The sequence below is a fragment of the Vicia villosa genome, linkage group LG5 (genome assembly GCF_029867415.1).
Source record: "Vicia villosa cultivar HV-30 ecotype Madison, WI linkage group LG5, Vvil1.0, whole genome shotgun sequence".
NCBI classification, from domain to species: Eukaryota; Viridiplantae; Streptophyta; class Magnoliopsida; order Fabales; family Fabaceae; genus Vicia; species Vicia villosa.
This window is the reverse complement of record NC_081184.1, coordinates 141,475,572-141,498,012: the sequence shown is the minus strand read 5'-3', so window position 1 is coordinate 141,498,012 and position 22,441 is coordinate 141,475,572. Positions and strand designations below refer to the sequence as shown.

The 22,441-nt window shown below is 32.0% G+C and overlaps 3 protein-coding genes and 1 non-coding gene across 5 annotated transcripts; 2 read left to right on the top strand and 2 right to left on the bottom strand.

The window, feature by feature from the left end:
- The first annotated feature begins 65 nt into the window (after positions 1-65).
- LOC131602823 (fibrillin protein 5 homolog) lies at positions 66-2,960 on the top strand. 2 transcript variants are annotated; one of them, XM_058875022.1, is made up of 8 exons: positions 66-630; positions 718-917; positions 1,012-1,127; positions 1,319-1,441; positions 2,015-2,113; positions 2,203-2,247; positions 2,507-2,580; positions 2,682-2,960. In XM_058875022.1, the coding sequence occupies exons 2-8, from the start codon at positions 722-724 to the stop codon at positions 2,767-2,769; spliced, it is 741 nt and encodes a 246-aa protein (XP_058731005.1). In that variant the 5' UTR covers positions 66-630; positions 718-721; the 3' UTR covers positions 2,770-2,960. The 2 variants fall into 2 exon arrangements, with proteins under 2 accessions (XP_058731005.1, XP_058731004.1); XM_058875021.1 differs by having other exon boundaries at positions 66-917.
- A 10,990-nt stretch (positions 2,961-13,950) lies between these two features.
- On the top strand, positions 13,951-18,129 carry LOC131602821 (uncharacterized). Its single transcript, XM_058875019.1, has 3 exons — positions 13,951-14,269; positions 16,477-16,881; positions 17,170-18,129. The coding sequence occupies exons 1-3, from the start codon at positions 14,057-14,059 to the stop codon at positions 18,037-18,039; spliced, it is 1,488 nt and encodes a 495-aa protein (XP_058731002.1). The 5' UTR covers positions 13,951-14,056; the 3' UTR covers positions 18,040-18,129.
- On the bottom strand, positions 16,962-17,034 carry TRNAK-UUU (transfer RNA lysine (anticodon UUU)). Its single transcript has one exon. It is a non-coding gene; the product is annotated as a tRNA-Lys (tRNA).
- Positions 18,130-18,474: 345 nt separating the features above from the next.
- LOC131602822 (WAT1-related protein At5g64700) lies at positions 18,475-20,871 on the bottom strand. The gene is made up of 7 exons (XM_058875020.1): positions 20,618-20,871; positions 20,483-20,545; positions 20,274-20,390; positions 19,408-19,663; positions 19,157-19,315; positions 18,922-19,073; positions 18,475-18,811 (listed from the first exon to the last, which is right to left on the bottom strand). The coding sequence occupies exons 1-7, from the start codon at positions 20,788-20,790 to the stop codon at positions 18,685-18,687; spliced, it is 1,047 nt and encodes a 348-aa protein (XP_058731003.1). The 5' UTR covers positions 20,791-20,871; the 3' UTR covers positions 18,475-18,684.
- Between the last annotated feature and the right edge of the window lie 1,570 nt (positions 20,872-22,441).

Here is a 22,441-nt window from a genome sequence, read left to right as displayed (position 1 = left end):
GACTTTGACAAAATCCTGTGTAGCGATGATTTTTTCGCTAAAGCCATAATTCCTGAACTTACACAAATTCACCGTGCTAGTATGATTTTGCCAAATTAACCGTGTGTCAATGCCTATTGCGTTGTGAATTCTTATTCTTATCTTATACAAAAGATTCAAAGGTACCTTGAAAATCTACAATTTCCTTTACAATTGAACAAGGAAGCTTGATAACCTTGGTTACTTATGAATATAATCTACTGAACATGTCATTACTGGTGTATGCTGAATAAAAGGCTAACTCTGTATTAGAACTGCACATCAATGAATGAATGGTTGAAAACCACTGTGTAGTCAACACATTTACTCAGTTTACGGACACTGTTGGAGCATGTAGCTTTTGAGGCCACTAAGTTAGATTCCAACACATACAATATCTATCTCATGGACCTCATACACACTTGAAATTTTAACCACATGTCTCAATAAACCTATCCAAAACCTTGATTTAAACAATCAAATAAAACAACAAACATGTACACAGTTCCACTGTCTCCAAACCTTTGAGACACCCTTTATGTTTTATCATCAAACTTGAAAGAACAACCCCTGAAGGTGTCACCATCCCCTTCTACCCGGTTTCATTCTTCTGTATGTAATCTTGAAAGTTATTATTATGATAACTAAGCTAGTGCATTCTCCATTGTCTGATTCTCATCTGAGTCCTCTGGTTTGTAGAACTATGAATATCGTGAAACTTCAAAGATTTATACCTGTTATTAATCGTTCAAGGATAAACACTTCAAGATTTGGTGACAAACCATTATGGTTTAGACCCTTTACTATTATTAAAGTTGCAGGAAAATCCTCTGGTTATGGCTTACTTGAAGATGAAACACTTGCTCAGAAGAAAATAGAACTTTTCCAGGCTTTGGAAGGTATCAACTACCAACCCTCTTCAATTATTGTTATTATTTGTTGTTCTGAGCTACACTTAGTATTGTTTGATTGGAACAACAAATGTGTTTGAAGGAATCAACAGAGGGATATTTGGAATCCCATCTGGCAAGAAGTTAGAAATTGAAAGTTTGGTGGAGCAGCTAGAATCTCAAAATCCAACTCCAGAACCAACTCTTGAATTGGATAAGGTAATATCAGTTCACTATGTTAGTTGGTCATTGTTAACATTTTAAATCGATGGCACGGTCACAGCCACGTCGTAATTATTGTTATTGGTGCAGCGTCATAAGTGGCCGCATTGTTGCCACAAAACATTGATGTTGTGACCAAAATCATGAAACATATAGGAACTTTGATGTTATGTTTCTTTTGTTGGAAGGTGGATGGGTGCTGGAGGCTTGTTTACAGCACTATTTCAATTTTGGGATCAAGAAGGACAAAGTTAGGCCTAAGAGACTTTATCTCATTAGGTGATTTCTTTCAGATTATTGATCAAGCCAAGGTACAAATACAATACATTTCTCAAATTTGTATGATGCTGGCCCTTTTTCTTTTTACTTGAGATTTTATTTGATAATTGTTAAGAGTACCACATCGGATAATATATAGTCTGAAGATGTGTTTATAACTGGGAACAATCCTCAAACTACATGTCGATTTTGTAGGATTGTGTTAGACCTAAACTACATTTTTTACATGGTATCAAGAGTCTGGTGTAAGATCCGGTGAAGCGTTTGCTATTAGGTTTATATTTCTGCTATTGAACCACCTATTATTTATTTCCACGCCCTAAATGTTTAGTCCTGAATGCTAAGAAGTGTGTTATGTTTAGTCCTGAATGCTAAGAAGTGTGTTAAGAATACCACATCGCACAATATATAGCCTGAACATGTGCTTATAAGTGAGAGCCGTTCTCATCCTACAAACTGGTTTTTAGGATTGGGTTAGATCTAAACCCCCCTTTTCTTAACAGTAATATTAAACTTCAGAAAACACAAAACTTAGTAACGTTTCCACTCATAGAATTTGATTTATTGCTGAGATTAAACATTGGTGATGTGATTTGAAAATGGAGAACAAAGCAGTCAATGTGGTAAAGTTCAATGCAAAAGGGCTGACAATGTTGTCTGGAGAGCTTACTATTGAGGCCTCATTCAAGATTGCTTCCAAAACAGTTAATGCTCAACTTCTTGTTTGGTAACTTTTATTTAATGAAATTGCTACCAAATAACTAATTACTTAGCTACTTCTTGAAATTCACAGAGGGTTGACATTACTTTTGAAAAATCCACAATCATTCCTGATCAGGTATGCTACTTCTAAGATACTCTTCCCTTTGATCGTACTTATGAGAAAAAATTTACTTTTAGGTTTATTGAATAATTACTTTATCTCATATATATAATAGACCATATACATTAATTAGTTAAAAAATATAAAAGATAAACTTTAATTTCTTTAATAAATAAGATGATTATATGAAGTATTAGTAAATTTTTTCTATGCTAATCATAATTTTCATTCTAATTTCCAATGCATAATAATTTTTTTCTCTTTGCATGAACAGTTGATGAATGTGTTTCGAAAAAACTACGATATTTTGTTGAGCATCTTCAATCCAGAGGGGTGGCTAGATATCACGTATCCTAATTTTGATGATTGTTACATAAATTGTCTTTCTATGTTTTTATGCTACTAATGTTGATGATGATTGTTGTTGTTTCTTAATTCCATTATCTTAGATATGTTGATGATAACATGAGAATAGGAAGGGACGACAAAGGCAATATCTTTGTACTAGAAAGATTTGAAGATAATAGCAACTCCTAGCCATTTTGTTGTTCATGATTCATTCTAGGAAATACTAAAAGAATAATGCAAAGAAATATGCTATGATGCTTAATACTCACTTATTGCAATTGCATTTAATTTTTTCATACTCACTAGTGGTCACGAGTAGTTTGTACTTTATTTTTTAAAATTGTTTTAAAATAAAATTTTAGTTCTTCAATTTTTTTACATTGATGTCGATCATTATGATTAGTAGCTTGTTTTTAGAATGATTATTTAATATGATTGATTTATTTTTATTGGTAAAATGTTAGTAAATAAGATGTTAGTAATCATATTTTTGAAAAGATTTTATTTGATTCCAAATTTTGTGTTTTCATTACTGTGTGATTAATTTTGGAAAAATTAATTTTTATAAGAATTTGCATGATTTTTTTGAAAATATTTTTTTAAAAAAAGATTTAATTTGCTATAGAATCAACATGATTTGTTTTTGGAAAGATCTCTTTTGTAAATATTTAATTTGTTGAAGATTTATATGCTACGAAAAAAAGATTTAACTGCCTGAAGATTGGATATGGTATGAATTTGTTAGTGGAAATCTAATAGGCTTTATAGTTGGATTGATTTCTCAATATAAAGAGATTGGTTCCCCTTGTGGATTAATAAGAAAAAAGAAAATACACACATTCTGAGAGATTAATCATAGAGTCTTGTAGTGTGTTTTGCATGTGTAAAGCTCTATCCTTTGTGATTCATCAGTATTTTGGAGAGTTAGAGTTTTAGTTTGTATACATAAAGTTTGTCACACTCGTATTATTGATTCTTACAAATACTTGAATATTTAAATGAGAGTGAGTAGATCTCAGATTTAGGGGGGGGGGGGGGGAGGTCTGAGTTGAAATTCATGGATAATATTAGGAAAATGACACTGAACAAAGAGAGTTTAGTTAAGTCCTTCGTTTACTATTGACTAATTATTAATGAATTTCCTTTTCACCAAACTATTGCACTCTAGGGGGGGGGGGGGGGGGGAGGTCTGAGTTGAAATTCATGGATAATATTAGGAAAATGACACTGAACAAAGAGAGTTTAGTTAAGTCCTTCGTTTACTATTGACTAATTATTAATGAATTTCCTTTTCACCAAACTATTGCACTCTAGATGCATGCGACAATTGCACCAAATAAGTTATCAATTTCTTGTGTTCTTTAATTATTATTTGTTTAGTTATTTATCTCTTAATTCAGATCATCATGTCTCACACCTTGAGTGAGAAGAGAATGAGAGAGAGAGAGGGAATGAATAAAAAAATGTTATTATGAAAGGTGATTAAAAACTTAATTACAAATATGTATTTATATACATGCATATGAGTTGTAGACTAAGTAACAAACCCTAAACTCTAACTAACTTGGGCTTGAGCTACACAATTTGAATTATATCACAACATACCCCCTATTATCCCAGTTGTCTAACACACGCTAATCATAGTCGATCTGAACTATTCCTTATTTCTTTCTCAAAGTTAGGAATATGTCGATCTTCAATCTTTTGATGAAAATGTAGGCCAATTGTGTTTCACTCGAGAAATGCATCACATCAAGTTCACCTTGTTTTACATTCTCCCTTAGAAAATGAAACCTAGCCTAAATGTGCTCACTCCTTCTATGCAGAACTGGAATCCTTGCAAGATTAATGGCTGCCTTGTCGTTGATCTGTAGCACCAGAGGTTTCTTCACTTCAACCTCCATCTCTTCCAGCACATATCTTATCCAAATTTCTTGACACATACCGTAGGATCCTGCTATATATATATTCATCCTCACACGATTACAATGCTACCACATGTTGCTTTCTCGAGCACCATAAGATTGGGGCACCAAAATCATCAACAACATAGAAATTTTATCAACAACAACATATCATAAACAACATATAACATAGGTCAACAACATACCCTAAACAGCATAGAACTTTTATCAATAACAGCATAACTTAAACAACATACAACTTTTATCAACAAAAACGTGAAGAGGAAGTGAAAAGTGGAAACGTCTATGTACCTTAAATGTGAAGAGGAAGTGAAAGAAATATGTTTTGTGTAACACCTTTCCTTGGTATGCAACCGTTCATGGAGTAAGGCGTGAGAGAGTGTTAGGATTTTGTTAAGAGGTATACGACTGACTGTCTTGAAAGAGCGAAATTTTGCTTAACTATAAGTTATATTTTTCACCTCGGTTTAATAAAACGACCGTAATCAAATGTAAGTACATTTCACAACGGTTGCTACTCCAAACCGTAGTGAGAGGTATTTTAATTTTAATATAAATATTAAGATTATAAGTGTCACCCCCATTTTGTGACAAAAAAGGGAAAAGTGATGGTGTTGGGATTCGAAGCCAATAACACTTAACATATCACTATGGTTGTTATTATGGACCGTAATAAAATGTATTTTAATAAAAGAAATAAAATTGCAGGCGCCTTAATAAAAAGTTATTACTTCGGTTGGCATAATATCTGAGGTAATAACATGTTACATTAGGTGCTTTTTGTAGTAGTGCATCTGTAGGGGTAACCTCCTGCTGACGTTGTTAGATGTTATGGACATTGTACTCCTGAGTTTGATTTTAATGGTGCAGTTTGTCCATGGTGGCGGTATCTCTACTATGGCGCTGGGATCGCTGCCACCTCAAGTATTCTACTGTGTGAGGGATTTTTCCCTCATAGCAACCATGATTAGGGGAGATTAGGGCTTTGAGTAGAGATTTTGGCAAGTGTCAAAGTGGTGGTGATAATGAAAGGTGTGACCCAGGTCAGTTTTAACGAATCTCACGGTAGACACCATTATACTTGCAAAAAAGTATAGATGCATGGCACCCCTATGCTCTTTGTGTTATTCATTGAGTTTTTATAGTAAACAACATGAACTAGTGAGTTAGACGAGTTATTGGGCCTAAGTGGACATTAGTAAGTGGGGAGTGTTAATTAGAGCCCATTAGCAATTAGAAAGTTATTAAGAGTTTCACAAAACTAGGGTTTTAGAGAAAATAGAATTTAGAAGCTCATTTGGGGATTTTGGTGAAAGAAGAGAAGAGAGAAGAGAAAAGGAGAATCTCAAGGTTGAAGATAGAGTTTGATTCAATCCAAAATCTAAGGTAAGGGTGAGATTCTTTCATGCTAAAGGTATGTATGATGATGTTTAGGGTAGGTTGGATTGTATGATTGAACCATAGATTACCTTGGTGTAGAAATGTTAGGATTTATGAACAAAATGCATGAATTTGTGACTAGAAATGTGTTTTCATTGATGTTTGATGATATATGATGGTAAATTTCGTGTTTGTACATGTTTAATTGCTGTTTAGAATGAGTTTTGGCTGGAGAAAGAGTGATTATGCAGGTCTGTTACTGTTATCGTTTTTCTGCAAAATCGCGCTCCCGCTAAGCGGACCTGAGTCCGCTAAGCGGATGTTGTTCTATCTGAAAAAATAAAAAGGCTCGCTAAGCGGAGCCTGTTTCGTAAAAAGCTTCTGCCACACGCCGCTTGAAGCGCAGTTATGGAATTTTAGAAGCATAAGCGCGCTTATGGGCCGCTAAGTGGATCCTATTTCACAAAACTTGTCCAAACTTTGAAATAATGTATCTTTTGATCTGTAACTCCTTTTTGTATGCCGTTTGAACCTTCGTGAAGCTCTAATTGATGTCTTTCCATTGTATATGTTTGAATATCTTCAGAAACTCTTGTGAATCTTTTTATTGAATTGGATTGTTGTATGATGTAATTGTTATTGTGAGATGAATTGTTGTTGTATGATGATGCAACCTAATGATGTGACGATGACGTGATGTATTATTATGAATGATGGTGATTTTGTTGTTGTTGTTGAAGTTAGACATTATATTGATGATGTTCGATGGTGATTTTTGAGTGATATTGTGACATATTGTCCGTGTTGTGTTGGTGTGGATGTTGCATTCATTGCGTCCCATCCATTTGCATAAGCGACAGTGGCCTTTTGGCAAAAGCGACGGTGGCCTTATTGGCAAGTAGCGACGGTGTGCCCAATGGCAAAATTGAGACAGTGGGAGTTTTACTCCAAATTGATACCACATGCATTTACATAAGTCGAGTCGCATTTAAAGGGCATGTGATGTTATGCTCAATATGTGTTTGTATGATGTGGTGACGAGATGTTGTTGAGACGTAGCGATGAGATGCTTGTTTGATGTATTCACATTATACTTGTGAATGAAATATGATGTTATACTTGTTACTTGATAGTCTTACCGTATTGCTAGATGTTTAGCGAATTGAACTGTATAACATGTTATGTGATGAGAAGTGGTGATATATGTATGATCTTTACTAAGCTTTGAATATTATCATACGTTTCTTTATAATGAATGATATCTCACCTCTTCTGTTTGAATATTACCCTCTGGTGGTAACGAGCAGGTGATAATACGGAGTAGTCGTGTACCTTATAGCTCGAGTTGGTGTGTCGATGCTCTGATACGTAGCACTCAGGGGGATGTCGGATTACTTGCTTATGTCTTGCTTCTTGTTGTTTACTTTTTGTTTTCTTTCATCATTATGTTATGCTGAGACTTGTTGAATATATTGCGCCATGTTGGCCATGATGTTATGACTTAGATTGTCGTTGATATTCGATTTCCACTGCGATGTGATTACTTTTTGGTATTGATGATTAATGCATTGGATATTGCCCTCCTTTATATGTGTTATGTATCTATGTTGATGAGCATGATATGTGAAAGTGTTATTAGTCTATTAAATGTGACGCCTCAAATCATGATATATGAATTGGTTATAAGATTTTTGCATTCTTATTTTTCCTTCCTATTTCGGGGTAGATTTGGGGTGTTACAATGCTCACGGTGGTGAGAGACCCTGCATGAAGTGTTTTCTGTGAGAAGAGAGCAAACTCAAGAGGGTGAGAAACTATGTATTTCGGGAGTATTTCATGGTGAATTCAAAATATATCCCCCCTTAACCATAAGATTGAGGTATTTATATAGGCATATGGTCTTGGATTTAGGGACATCCGAGAAGTAATAACGGCTCCACCTTGACTAGGAAAGCTATTGACCGCCTACTTCTTAGGAAATCATGACCAAGACTTCTTGCATATGCGGTTATAGACAATGTACACGTCAGCCCCCACGTTTCTCACCTGGGCGAGCCATCTACTGAGTGAGGGTTACGTCTGGGCGATATATTTTGGGGTGGGCGCTTGATGAGGCTTGACCCCGTATCGCCCTATTGTGGGCCTTTACAAATATATCACTACAATAATGAATATTTTACTAGAAATAAGGCTCATTTTTTGATCTAGAGCTACACTCAAATCAAATGGATTAATTTTGATGAAACCTTTACTCACATTGCTCGTCTTGAAGCTATCATATTATTACTTGGATTGTCTTGTCTCCTTCGTTTGAACTATATCAAATGAATGTGAAAATTGTATTTCTTAATGAGTACTTGAATGAGGAAGTCTATGTTGAGCAACTCAGGGGCTTTGTTGATCCATGTCTTCCTAACCATGTCTCAAACTCAGAAAGGTTCTTTATGGTCTCAAACAAGCTTCTAGGACTTGGTATGAGAGACTCACATAATTTCTTACTATGAATAGTTATGTTTGTGGAGTATATAGCAAGACTCTATTCATGAGATAATGATAATCTTTTGTTAGCTATATATATGTTGATGATGTTGTGATTGGAGAGATGCCAAGCAAAATGGTTATTGTCTTATCTATTATTCTTAATGTTTAATTCCAGATTGTTGCACTTGATAGATTTTATATGCTTGTTGTAGTGGCATGAAGTTGATGGTACATGGGTTGAATTTTGTGTCGCCAGTCGATTTATTTTCCAGATTTTGAACTCTGATTGAAACTGAGACTATCACTCTTCATCTTTTTTTACAACTTGATTTTGTGTCTGTAGGGGTGTTCATTGGTTCGGACAAATCCTAACCAAATCGGAATTCAAACCAAACCATAATGTTTGGTTCGGGCAAAAATCAAACCAAATCAACAAAACCCGATAATAATTGGTTCGGGCATCGGATTTCCAAAACTTTACCCACGTACCCGTCTACCCGAACCAACCATAACTAATTTGTATAATTTACATCATAAATATCATGAAAACTAGTATAAAATATTCAACTTCAAGAAGAAAAAATAAAATTTCATTTGTGACATTCACAATCTATATGGAGAAACGAAAAAAAAAATAGGGATTATGTATTATTATTGAAATTTGATTGATGTAAAATAGATATATTTTAAAATTATTTGTGCACATTTATTTTTAGTGTATCCGATCAATCCAACGCAAATCAATCCGTTGTTTCTCGATTTTATTTGGTTTGGACTTTACGGCAAAAATGTGCAAATCCAATCCAAACCAATCCATATATTTTTGATCGATTTAAACTTCAAATTCTTTTAAAATCAAACTAAACTAGCCCGCAAACATCCCTACGTGTCTGTATGTGCGTTTGTTGGATTTTGCTTCTGATGAATATTTGTTTGTTAAAATTAATTATAGTTGAGTCTATTTTTGTTGTATTGTCCATTTGAATTGATTACACTTTTGTTTAGACTAATTAGATCGAATCAAATTAGATCAAATATGATGTCTCAATCTTAAAATTTGTATTTTATCCAATTTTGTTTAATCAAACTTCAGCTTGCTTAATTTTTTTAGACAATAGTATTATTTTAAAATGTACTATATAATAATATAATAACTTTTTCTTTCTCTCTTTTTCTCCTTCATCTATATTCTCCCAAGAAAATTTCTTCACCCACCTCCTAACCTTCTTGCCCACCCCTGGTGAATTTACCACACTACCCCTTGTTTCGGAAGTTCATTTCCGAAAAGGTACTTTTTTTTGTTAAAAAAGGTGTTTTCGGAAATGTATCTCCGAAAACGTGTTTTTTTTAATATAAAATATTGATTTCGGAGATGCATCTCCGAAATAAAGTTACTTTTCAGAAAATGTGGTGTTTTCGGAAGTTCATCTCCGAACGCACCCCCTTGGAGGAATTCGGAAATGAACTTCCGAAATATTCCAAGACCAAATTGGTCTTGGAATGTTTCGGATATACACTTCCGAAATAATTAATAATTATTAAAAAAATTAAAATCAAGGTGAATCAATACAATTAGGGGTGGGAATAGGCTAGGCTAGGCTAGGCTTTATAAGGCCTGGGCCTGACCTACGATAAACTTACAAGGCCTGAGCCTGGCCTATAGCCTACTATAGGCTCGTTTTTTCAGCCTAGCCTGGCCTTTTTAAAAGCCTGGCCTGACCTGAAAGCCTATTTAAAAGCCTATTTCTTATTAATGTTTTCAATTAATTCATATTGCTTAAGAAGTCTTATAGGTCGCATATATATGAACATTTAGACCGATTTGTTTAGCATTTTTTCTAATACATATATGCATATATAAACCAATCTATTTAACACTTTTCTAATATATATGCATATATAGGCCAACCTATTTAAACTAATTTTAATATATATATATATATATATATATATATATATATATATATATATATATATATATATATATATATATATATATATATATATATAGGCCGACCTACAAGGCTTTATAAGCTTTTTTAATAGCCTAGGCCTGGCATATTTTATTAAATAGGCTTTTAAAAAAGCCCATGCCTGGCCTTTTTATTAAATAAGTCTGGCCTGGCCTGGCCTTAAGTAGGCTAGGCTATAGGCCCCTGTTGGCCGGCCTGGCCTATTCCCACCCCTAAATACAATTAATAGGTATAAAATCAAGGTGAATCAATAAAATGAAGGTGAATCAATAAAATCAAGGTGAATTAAAACATCCTAAACTATTTGAAAGTTAAAAATTATTTTACTAACTTATATAAATCAAAAACATTTTAATTCCATAAGTAAATTTTGAATTATATAGAATTAAATATAAAATTTATTCATTAAATAAAATTAAGACAAAATCTTTTTTTAATTTTTTTAAACTAAATAAAAAATTATCTCATTTTTAATTATGAATCAGAATAGAAATATATAAATATATAATAATTATTAATTTTGTAAGTGAAATATATAAATATATAATATATAAATATATAATAATTAATATATAAATATATAAATATATAATAATTATTATAAATTAAAACACTCATTTTTTTAATTTTTATAATTATTAAATAAATATATAAATATATTTATAATTAATATATAATAATTATTATATAAATATATAATAATTTTTATAAATATATAATAATTATTATAATTATTATATAAATATATAAATTAAAACACTCATTTTTTTAATTTTTTTGATAAATACATAATGATTATTATAAATATATAAATATATAAATAAAAAATTATAACTCATTTTGTAAGTGAAATTATTTTAATTAAAATTATTTTAAATTTTAAAATATGAATCAGAATAGAAATATATAATAATTATTATTCATAACTAATAAATTATATCAAAATATATAATTATTATTATTTATTACTCATAAATTATATCAAATTTATAATATATAAATTAATTCATATCCTAAAATTAATTTTTGGAATTTTTAGATTTTTTTTGTTTTTTCGGAGATGCATCTCCGAATTAATCAAAATCTCAATTTTTGGGATTTTTTCGGAAATGCACTTCCGAAGTCTGAAAAAATTTAGAAAAAAAATATTTCGGAAATTCATTTCCGAAGCAGGGGTAAAATGAGATTTTCGCTGGGGTGACTCCCTTAGGGAGGTGGGTAAAGAAAAAACCTTCTCCCAATGTACTACTAGTATTACTTCTCATTAATTTCGTAACATCTATTATAATTTATCAATCTTTCCTCACTTAACGCAATGATGAACGTTTGAAGGTACAAAAAGTATAAAAGGTAGTACACCACCTTATTACAGGGTTGTCCAGCTGTGAACTAATAATGTATTACTACTACTATTTTTAGTATGTTGCTAATAGAAATCATACAAATACATCGTACTTTCAGGTTAAAATTTTGATAACAGTTACAATGTCTTTTAATTTCGATGTCTATTTTAAAAATACACATTACTGCAAATAAAATTTTCAACAGTTTTTTTGAGTTCTATTTAACGTTGTTTTAGTAGATGTTATCTTTGATTGTATTATATATAGTTTGTTACAGTGTTAGAAGTTATAACATGTCTACATTATATAAGTATTAAAATTAAGATAAAATGTGTGTATGTTTGCAATCGTGATATACATGATATACTAAGAACGTGACACCAACTTATGGCTACTATGTTATTGTCTATTTAGTGTCAACACCTATGATATCTACCAAAGCCCCCACCAAATACAGCTAGAATGCCCAATTTTATTCTATGGGAAGAATATATAAATATGGTACACTTACTTTCCATTCTCTAAAGTGTTTATATATATAAAAAGATAAAAATTAAAATTAAAACTTTCTAAGTAATTATTATATGCTCTTAATTAGAATACTTCAGTTAACAAAAATTAGTATAAAATCAATTTTATAAGTACAACTTCAGTTAACAAAAATTAGTATAAAATCAATTTTATAAGTACAACTTAGTAATTAATAACTGCAATAATATTCACTCTTTAATATTTAAGATGATATTTAAGATGTGTGGGTTTAGTTCAATACATTGCGCAAATAACACCTATTTTGTTTAGTTACTTTTTATTTATTGCATTTACATAAATTTTTTATTTTTTATTTTTTGCATGTCATTTTTAAGGTTTAATATAAATTAACATATTTGTGAACATCAGTTTTTTATTATTTGTTATAGAAAGAAAATTAAAAGAAATAAAATTATAAATTATTTTAAATATAAAGAAAAGAAAACATTAATATTTAAAATAATAAATTTATTGGCTACCTGATATGCATAAATAATAAGAATTTAATTAGTATGTACTGACAGTATAAAACAGTTTTACACTGTCAGTAAATCGTGACTGTTAAATACTTATTAAAATTTAACTTTTATTATAATCATTTATAAAATAATATTATGAATGATTTTAATAAAGAATTTTACACTAACAATACATAATAATTAATCTCAAACAATAAATAAAAAGTAATTATACCAAAAAAAAATCGCACAAAACCATAATACCTATATTAATATTATCTTTAAAATGTTTTGTATAACATCATATTGAACATTAAATTTCGTTAGCATTCCTAAACTATATAAATATCAAGAAATGACAGTTGTAAACAACTTGCACTAATTAATTTATACATTCAATTCAATTATAATATTGACAATAATAATTATATTATATCTACTCCAATTATAATAATTATTTTATGCCTAAAAACTTATTTTATACCTAAAAAGCTGCTGCATACAAGGCACAAATATTCCTCGATATTCCATGATTTCAGCTACAACTTTTTGCTTCCACCTATCATCCCCTTTCATTCATCCCACTCCTCTCCTTATCATAATTTATTCTTACTTAATTATATTATCTCTACTTTAAAATAAACAATTTAATTGACTATTTTATACAAATTAAAAAATTATATAAATACATACTATTATTTTTACTAAAATATCTTTATTACAAATTAGTATATTTATTTTTACCATAAACATAAAGTAAAAAAAATATTAATCTCCATTCTAAAATAAATGATTTTTTTCTTGATTTATCAAGACCGGTTTAGTCCGGTTCGAAGGTCAGATCTGACATCCCGTGATTTTCCTGTGATTTAATTAACTATTTTATACAAACTAAAAATCATATAAATACATATTGTTATTTCTTTACAAAAATATCTTTATTACATATTAGTATATATTTTTTTCCATGAATATAAAGTAAAAAAAAATACTAATCTCAATTTTAAAATAATATGATTTAATTGACTATTTTATACAAATTAAAAAAATTATATGAATGCATAATATTAATTTTACTAAAATATCTTTATTACATATTAATATATTTATTTTTACCATAAATAAAAAGTAAAAAATATTAATTTCTATTTTAATTTAGAAGAAAGGAAGAAAGTATATTTGTTAATAAAAGAATAGTTTAAATTTGCAAGTTTTCCTTAATATAAGGATTTGATTTGATTTATGTACATTATTATTATGTTATGTTGGTGTGAGAAAAACATAAGGAAACTGTGGTTTGGCATTGGCATGCTCTCTCATTGATTTCAACGCACGTTCATTTCTCTCTTTTCGCCTTAAACAAAGGACAACAAAAAACCGTATCAATGGGTGGTTGTGCGACTAAACCGAAGGTTGCAAAAGACGGCGAACAGCCTGAACCGAAACCTGAACATCAACAGGTCAAGGAAGACATTATTGGAACCAGACAGGAACAGGAAGAGGAACATCATGGTATCAATCTTAAAAATGTTGACCAAGTTATTGATGACGATCAAGGAAACACGCGACGTTCTCTTAGCTTGTTGTTCAACAAAGAGGTACGCACTCAATTTCCATATTCTCGATATTTTGTTTCTTCATTGCAGTTATTTCTCTCTGGTTTCTGTTTTTTCTTTATGCGTGCACCATGGTTTTAAACTATGAAGCACGGACATCCGGACACAATACTGATACTAATAATAATTTTAAAAAATGAATAAATTAATGTAATTGCAAGTCCCTGCATATGTGCATAGGTGTTTGATGCCGATATCCTCGTCTTTTTTTAGAGGTGTCACTGACACATAATTTTAATTCGTGGTTGCGTGTTGTGATTTCTGTCAAGTAATTGTTGAGATACTTGCAGTGAATTTTGATTAGGAGGTGTTTGAAATAAATCTTTTAAAAACACTTAATTTTTAAAAAAATTCGTTTCATCGGAATAAAAAAAAATGAGTTTTGAGGTTCTGAAATTTTTTAGTTTTGATGAATTTTTTTAGTTTTGAAGAAAATACTTGAAAAACACGGAAAAAATCATGGGAGGCATGATTAATTGCATTTCGATGCGGTTGCAGCAAAGTTGAGGCCGCAGTTGTAGATGAGGACTTCAATTTAAAACCATGGAGTGGACACCACTTAGTTTTATAATTCTATAAACAAAAGTAACCAAACATAATAATTAGACATAGTTGCCTATGGTTGGAACTTTAATTGTTTTGGCAAGGTTCTCCTAATTAGTTTTCGAAGATTCTTACAAACATTAAATCATGCACTAAATGCGTAGCAAGCAAAGGTGAAACCCCTTTTTGGAGGACCCTATTTGTTTGGATTCAATCTCTTTGGTTTTGTTTAACTGCTATCATTGCTGTCATGCTCTTGTTATAATTAACTAGTGTGTCCCACGGTTTCAAACATGAATGATGGCAAAGTGTGAATAAAAGGTTAGAATAGTGTTTCTGGTGCACGTTTGGATATGATTGTAATAGGGATGATTCATTGCTACAACCAATCTAGAATTCCTATATAGAAAAGAGTTCGCTGTAGATCTCCATCACACATTTTTCTTACACCAACGCAGGTCTGTCTTAAGTTTTTTGAAGTCCTGAGTAGGTTAGTTACGGTTCAAACTTGACAAACAACTATGGGTTGTATTAAGCTATGGCTTAGCCGTGACAAATTTATTATGAGATCTTATTTAGCCACATTTTAACAATGGCAAATTTGAAGTCCTGTCCTATAGCCCATGTTCCACACTCTCAAAGACGGCCCTGTTCCAACATGTGTCAGTAACACGCTGTGAACCTGTTCTAAAATTATACCACCAAATATGGCAGAAACATCTGAACAAATATGGTATTGTAACCACTGAAATTTGTTAACAGATAAATGATCTCAATGGGACAAATTTTTCTGAAGGGACAAAATAAGAAAGCGGAAAAGTGATTCAGAAACGCGTTAGGCAAAAGAGAGGGAATCGGAAATGCATTGAGTTTTGGTGCGAATTTGTGAAATGATTTAGCCTTCTTTTTATAGAATTGAAAACCACAGTGGACAAAAAACCGATGGCTCATATAGCACGAAAGCTGAGAAACGGACTACTTGAATGAGCTTGGAAGGAGCAGATGCTGAATCATGGAGGGCCCGTGCAATCGATCTAATTCGGGACTCAACTCAGTAACATTTTTGGCGATAAAAATATTTTTAAAATCATTTTACTCCAAAAACAACATATACTAATTTGAACTTACTTTAATATTCATTTTCCCCCTCAATATTTAGTTGTTGAAAAAGTTTGAAATGCTATGAATTTGAGTTGACTGTGATGGAATTGGATCCTAGACAAATACATGCGTAGTAAATGGTGGGTCTCATAGTACATTAGTACATGTTATGTTTGGAGCTGCTAACTGGTGGATTTTAGCTAAAGATGGTTGGAGTGATAAGTTGCATGATTTGGTAGTTTGAAAGGATAGCATAAAGGTTAAAGTAATAAAGAATTAATGATTCAACTCCTACTAAAATAACAACAACAATTTGCAGTCAAAAAAGGTTAAAAGGAACAATGCATGTTTCAAGAATATTATTTTATTCTACTATAACTTTTGATTTTACTGATAATCAATCTCTTCATCCTTCGATTAGTATGATTTCTCATATTCGTCATCGGTTGTTTACTTTTGAAAACGATCATTTTTAATAGAGATAAAAAGTTAATTTGATATGCATAGTTTTTTAACTTCTTTTCTGATGTTCTATGTTGTCGTAGAATGAAGACGATAAGGTTTCCACTGAAAATGAAAAAACCAAAGCTGAGGAAACGGTGAAACATGAAACATTAGAGGACAAGAAACCTTTGGAGGATGCTAAAAGCAACGAGCCAACAGTGAAACACGAATCTCCAAAGAAAGAGGAGAAGAAACCTTTGGAGGATACTAAAAGCAACGAGCCAACGGTGAAACATGAATCTCCAAAGAAAGAGGAAAAACTATATCAGGAGAGCAAGATCAATGAGCCAGCTGAAAAACAAGAACCTGCAGTGGTTGTTGACGATGTTGAGGAAGTATTTTCACTACAGAATCAAAGCAGTCATCCAGCTAAAGAGATTGTGAAGACAGAAATACCAGAAGCAGCTAAGCAAACTTCAGAAGAAACTATAATCATTGCAGCTGAGGTAACATCTTTATTTCAAATTTTAAAAAAAAAAGAAATTTTATCTATAGTTGCTTGGTTGCAAAAACAATTGCCATAACTCGCCGTCTGTGGGAATCGAACCCACGACCACGTGGTTAAAAGCCACGCGCTCTACCAGCTGAGCTAAGACGGCTTGTTGGTTTAATGGTTCATTTTTACTCTTATCTTTTGTTTCTCTATCCTGATCAGCGCGACAAGCGTTTATACTAGTAGATAAAGTTAAATTAATTAATCCAAACATGTCTTGACTTGTATTCTGATATCTTAGAATGAAGATGCAAAGGTTTCCACAGAAAATGAAAAAACCAAAACTGAGGAAACTGTGAAAAAAGAAACATTGGCAGACAAGAAACCATTGGAGCATGCTAAAATCAGCGAGCGAACAGTGAAACTAGAATCTCCAAAAACAGTGGAAAAACTATCACAGGAAACCAAAAGCAATGAGGCAGCTACAAAACAAGAACTTCTGGTGGATGCTAAAATCATCGAGCCAACAGTGAAACAAGAATCTCCAAAGAAAGAGGAGAAACTATCACAGGAAACCAAAAGCTATGTGGTAGCTACAAAACAAGAACCTCTGGTGGATGCTAAAATCAGCGAACCAATTGTGAAACATGAATCTCCAAAGACTGAGGAGAAACTATCTCAGGAAACCAAAATCAATGAGCCAGTTACAAAACAAGCATCTGCGGTTGTTGCTATTGAGGAAAAGCCTACATTGCAAAACCAAATCACTGACTCAGCAGCTGATGTGATTGTGAAGAGAGAAATACCAGAAGAAGCTAAGAAAACTTCACAAGAAACTAAAATCAATGAACCAGTGGTGGAAGTAACAGCGGTGAAACAAAATCAAAATGCTATTCCAGCTGAGGTAACTGTGATAAAGACAGAAACACCAGAAGTTGAGAAGGTTTCAGAGAAAACACAAAGCAATGAGTTGAATGAACCAATCAAAGATGTGGTAGTTTCTCCGCCTAAGAAGAAACTAATTGAAGAGGTTTTACCAAATGCAGAATCCGTGGAGAACAAAGAAGTGGAAACGACATCTGGCATAGGAGAGAAAATCTATGTTGATGCTGTGGGGGAGCATAAGCCAAAGGCTTCTGATGTTGGCAGTGATAAAGTTTCTCCCTCTTAATTCAACGGTCTATTGTCGGACTCAACATGAAGTCGGCCTTGCCATGTTGTGACATTTCTCAACTATATTTGTGTTATTCTTATTTTTCTTTCTTTCTATCTATTTATAATTATTTGAAGACTATTTTTTGTTCTTGTGGAGTTACTTGTATTTTTGGTTTCCTGCTATTGCTTATCAGTATTGATAGGTCTAAATCACCAATGTAAATTGTAATTTTGATGTGGTTTGCATGTGAGAATTCTTGGAAACTAAAAACTACATGTTTAAGAATGTTTCTTAATTCTTACATTACATGCATCAAGCTCAAAAAACCATTTGATTGTTTGAAGTGAGATTTGTGTATGCAATTGATGATTTAATTATACTTTATGATTTTGTACTGTAACATGATTAAAGCATGCTCATATTAAGTTTTGACGCCTAAAGAAAACAATATTATAGCAAAAGATACAATTGACTTTATATTTTGGGCCAAGATGTTCCTTGGTGATAGATATATCTGTATTGAAATCTACTATCGATTATGTTTTAGTCGACAGGTGTATAAAAATTGTATAAACTTCAACACGACCGTCGTAAGCATTTACAGATGAGGTATTGATATGATTGATATTGACTCAATAATCGGTCTATCCACCGTATAAGTCACTTATTTGGTTCATTCAAACTCGAAGCTTGCTCCATGTCCAAGGAAGCTTTCGGCATTTGCTCTCTGCTCTTTCCCCACAACACACAGTACAGTCCTAAAACCAAAGCACAGCTACCTAAAAGGCTGCACAAATTTACACCAAAAACAATCACATAATCAATTAATCAACTTAAAATAGAGACAGAAATTAAGCTTGAAAATAGTACTTTATATTGACTAGTTAATGAAAATACCTTCCCAAACTTATTATCTCTCCCAAGAGAATTGCTGAGGAGAACATAGTCATGATCAAAGCTAGCGGTGTTGACATGGCTAGAAACACTGGTCCTCTCTTCTCTATAACCCATGTTTGTAAGTAATATGTCACACCAGTCACCATAATTCCCTATCATCACAATAATTTATTGTTATCAGGCATTAATTACTTCATAGATTACTAACAAATTTAATTAAGATTGAGAGTATTACACAATATAACACAGCGACGAGTCTGACATTCCAACCCAATTTCCATTGTTCAATGTCTCGTTCTATGGCCAACGCTACGACCAAAGACTGGATTGAACTTAAAAAACACTGAAGAGTCGTGAGTAGCAGCTTTGAAGGATATCCTTTTACGATAAACGTCTGGTTAAATATCAGCAAAAGTTAGTAAATAATTTAAGAGTATATATATTTGAATTTAAGTTGGTGGCAATTAATTGATAAAAATGAATTACTTGTAGAACAAGCCACATTCCCCAAAAGGTATTAGAAAGAAGCATGAGGAAACAACCCTTGATCCATGATGAGCCAGATAGAAGATGGCCCTGATGTAGTTGGGTTTTATGGTAATTCCCCAAAAAGTGAAAATGACTTAAAAGTTCTAAATGAGGTCCTTTATAAAAAGCAAGAGTTGCTGCTCCACCCAAACATGCCACAACACCAGCCAACTTAGCTGCCCCAGCAGCTGTTTTTACTCTCAAAACTTCGATTCTGAAATGCGAAAAATCTATGCTTTAAATAGTGGTACATTTATATAATGGAAAGTGACATTTTTCCCCATATGAAAACAAAACAAGCTAGCTAGACAGGCACATATTATTGGACAATCATTCAAAGTATATTCCGCGGCTGCAAAACCTTAACACAGGTCGAATCAAAGTAAAAGTAATCCAAAAGTTGAAAAGATAAACGTATAATGGAAAGTGATGCAAAAATAACAAGAGAAAATATCTATATACGATATGGTAAATCGTAATCGTAGAAAAAGAAGATGCAGATGAATAGAAGAAAACTAGAAAAAAAGTGATATGACAGAAAGAAAACATGTGAACAAAAGTTAATCACTATCCTTAAAACTACTATATACCACTTCTATTATTAATCTCTATCTAAATACTATTCACTTTTTTGTTTCTTAGATAGGTTACTGTTTAAGTAGAAACCGGCGAGAGGTAGATGAAATCCGACCAAATATGGTTTGAGTCTGGATTTAAATCCGGATTCTCTTAAATAATTCGCCGTTCACTTGAGCTCATTAATCACTTGAGTTCAATCTTACTATAACTTTTGAATAAGGTGTATAATGCATATGAATAGATACCTGAATAGGAGTGCCAAGAAGAAGGTAATAACTGGAAGACAGTTAGTAGTAGCAGCAGCCAAAGTTGCAGAAGTATTTATCAAAGCAATACCATATATGTTTAAGCTCAAAGTTATCCTGATCAACAAATTTCATTAGATTATGATTAATCACAAACACATATAAGCACTATAATTGTTTCATGAATCACTAATCTAGTTCATACATACCCAATGAAAGAAAGGAAGAAGATCTGGCAAAAGGTTTTGAATGGTAAAGGCGGTGCAGTTTTCCTGTATCGAGTTCAACGTTGATTAAACGAATGAAATAATTGAAGCTGATTAATTATGTAATTATGATCATACCATTCAAAGAAGAGAGCAAAAGGTGTTAGGAAAATTGTTGCTGCAGACTGTCTGTAGAAGACAAAGATGAAGTTGTTCATGCCGTGGTCGAATGCAGCTTTTGACAGAAGAAACATTGCTGCATATATGGCTTGTATGATTATCACAATCATATAAGGATTGTCTCTTCTCATCTTTGCTAATTTGTTTTTTTAGTTATGACACAAAGTTCTTCAAGTGGGGAGTGAGTAGTAAGAAGTTGATAGGATTAGCTCTCTATGAGTCTGCTATATATACATGTACACGCTTATGCTACTTTTACTTTACATGTTAGGGGACCATATCTCTACACGCTGTTACTCTAATTTCATTTCATTAATTCTTGTAGATATAAAAGTTTTATGGATATCCACATTTTCCTTGTGCAGTGAATGTCTTAAAATCTGTTTTATGCTTTTAAAAGTGGACCCCGCATTTTGAAGTTGATTCGACTCGGTTATTACAAGTGATTGACACATTTTTATAGACAACATATAATGCAAGATGCCATGACATAATGTTAAGACATTTGATCTCTATGTGCTCAAAACAAGAGACAAAGATGTCGAACAAGATGTCCTGCACATTATGGAATATCATCTTAGAAACCAGCTACAAAGTAGCATAATCTCGCGCCTGATTTGTTTCCTTTTTTGATAAGTGTTTATGCGCTTTTCGGAATGAGGAAAGAATCCTCTAAAGATCAATTATTAAGGACAAAATGAACAAATTCAATTGAAGAAAAATTAAATGCATTTTACAAGGGACTCGCTTTTGGATATAAATGAGTTTTTGTGAAAAAGTTGAATAAGAATGGTCAAATTGTAAGATACAAATCGTGATTTCTTACTCAATGATTTTCAAAGACCTAATATTGATTTTGATGAAACATAGTCACTTGTAGGGGATGCAAGTAATTTTCAATAATTAATTAGCCTGATAGCACATGAATGGTTTAATTTGAACAGGACGGATGTTGTAAGAGCTTATAATATTTGCATTGTTCACTTGATATGGACATTTATATGAAAATTTCTGAAGGGTTTACTATACTAGAGACACATATTTTTGAAATCTTAAGAAAGCTACTCCATCAAATTGAACAAGTCTTTCTATGGACTAAAATCATGTGGACGTGTGTGGTATAATTATCTCATTGAATATTTTTTTAAGAGAGGGATATCCAATTAACTCCCTCTGCCCTTGTATTTTAATAAAAATATATGAAAAATAATTTGCTATAATAGATATCCACATGGATGACAAAAATCTTATTGGACCTCCTATAGAGTTTCCAAAATCTATAAATTGCTTAAAGAAATTGTTTGAGATAAAGGACTTGAGAAAGACAAAGTCGTTATAAGGTGAACATTTAGACAATGAAGTTTTTTTACATCAAAAAAGTTATATAGAAAAAGTGTTAAAACGTTTCTATATGGACATATCTCATATGTTATATAGCATAAGTGTTAGAACATTTATATACAGACAAATCTCATATGTCGTCTACTCCAATGATGCTAGATCATTGGATGTGCAAAAGGTCCTTTAAGACATCGAGAAGAGGTACCATATCTCAATGTAATTCAAGTATTGATTTATTATGCGGAAATCAGTTACTTGTCAAATTCTCATTATTTGTTTACTTATCTTGATACAACAATTCATGGAGACTCGTGAAACAAACCATAACAACAATTTCAGCTAATCATGGAGAAATTTTTAGCACTACATGAGGTAGATATCCCTTATTTGGCAGAGAATGTATTTGGTAGATATCCCAAATTTAACACTCACAAAAGACTC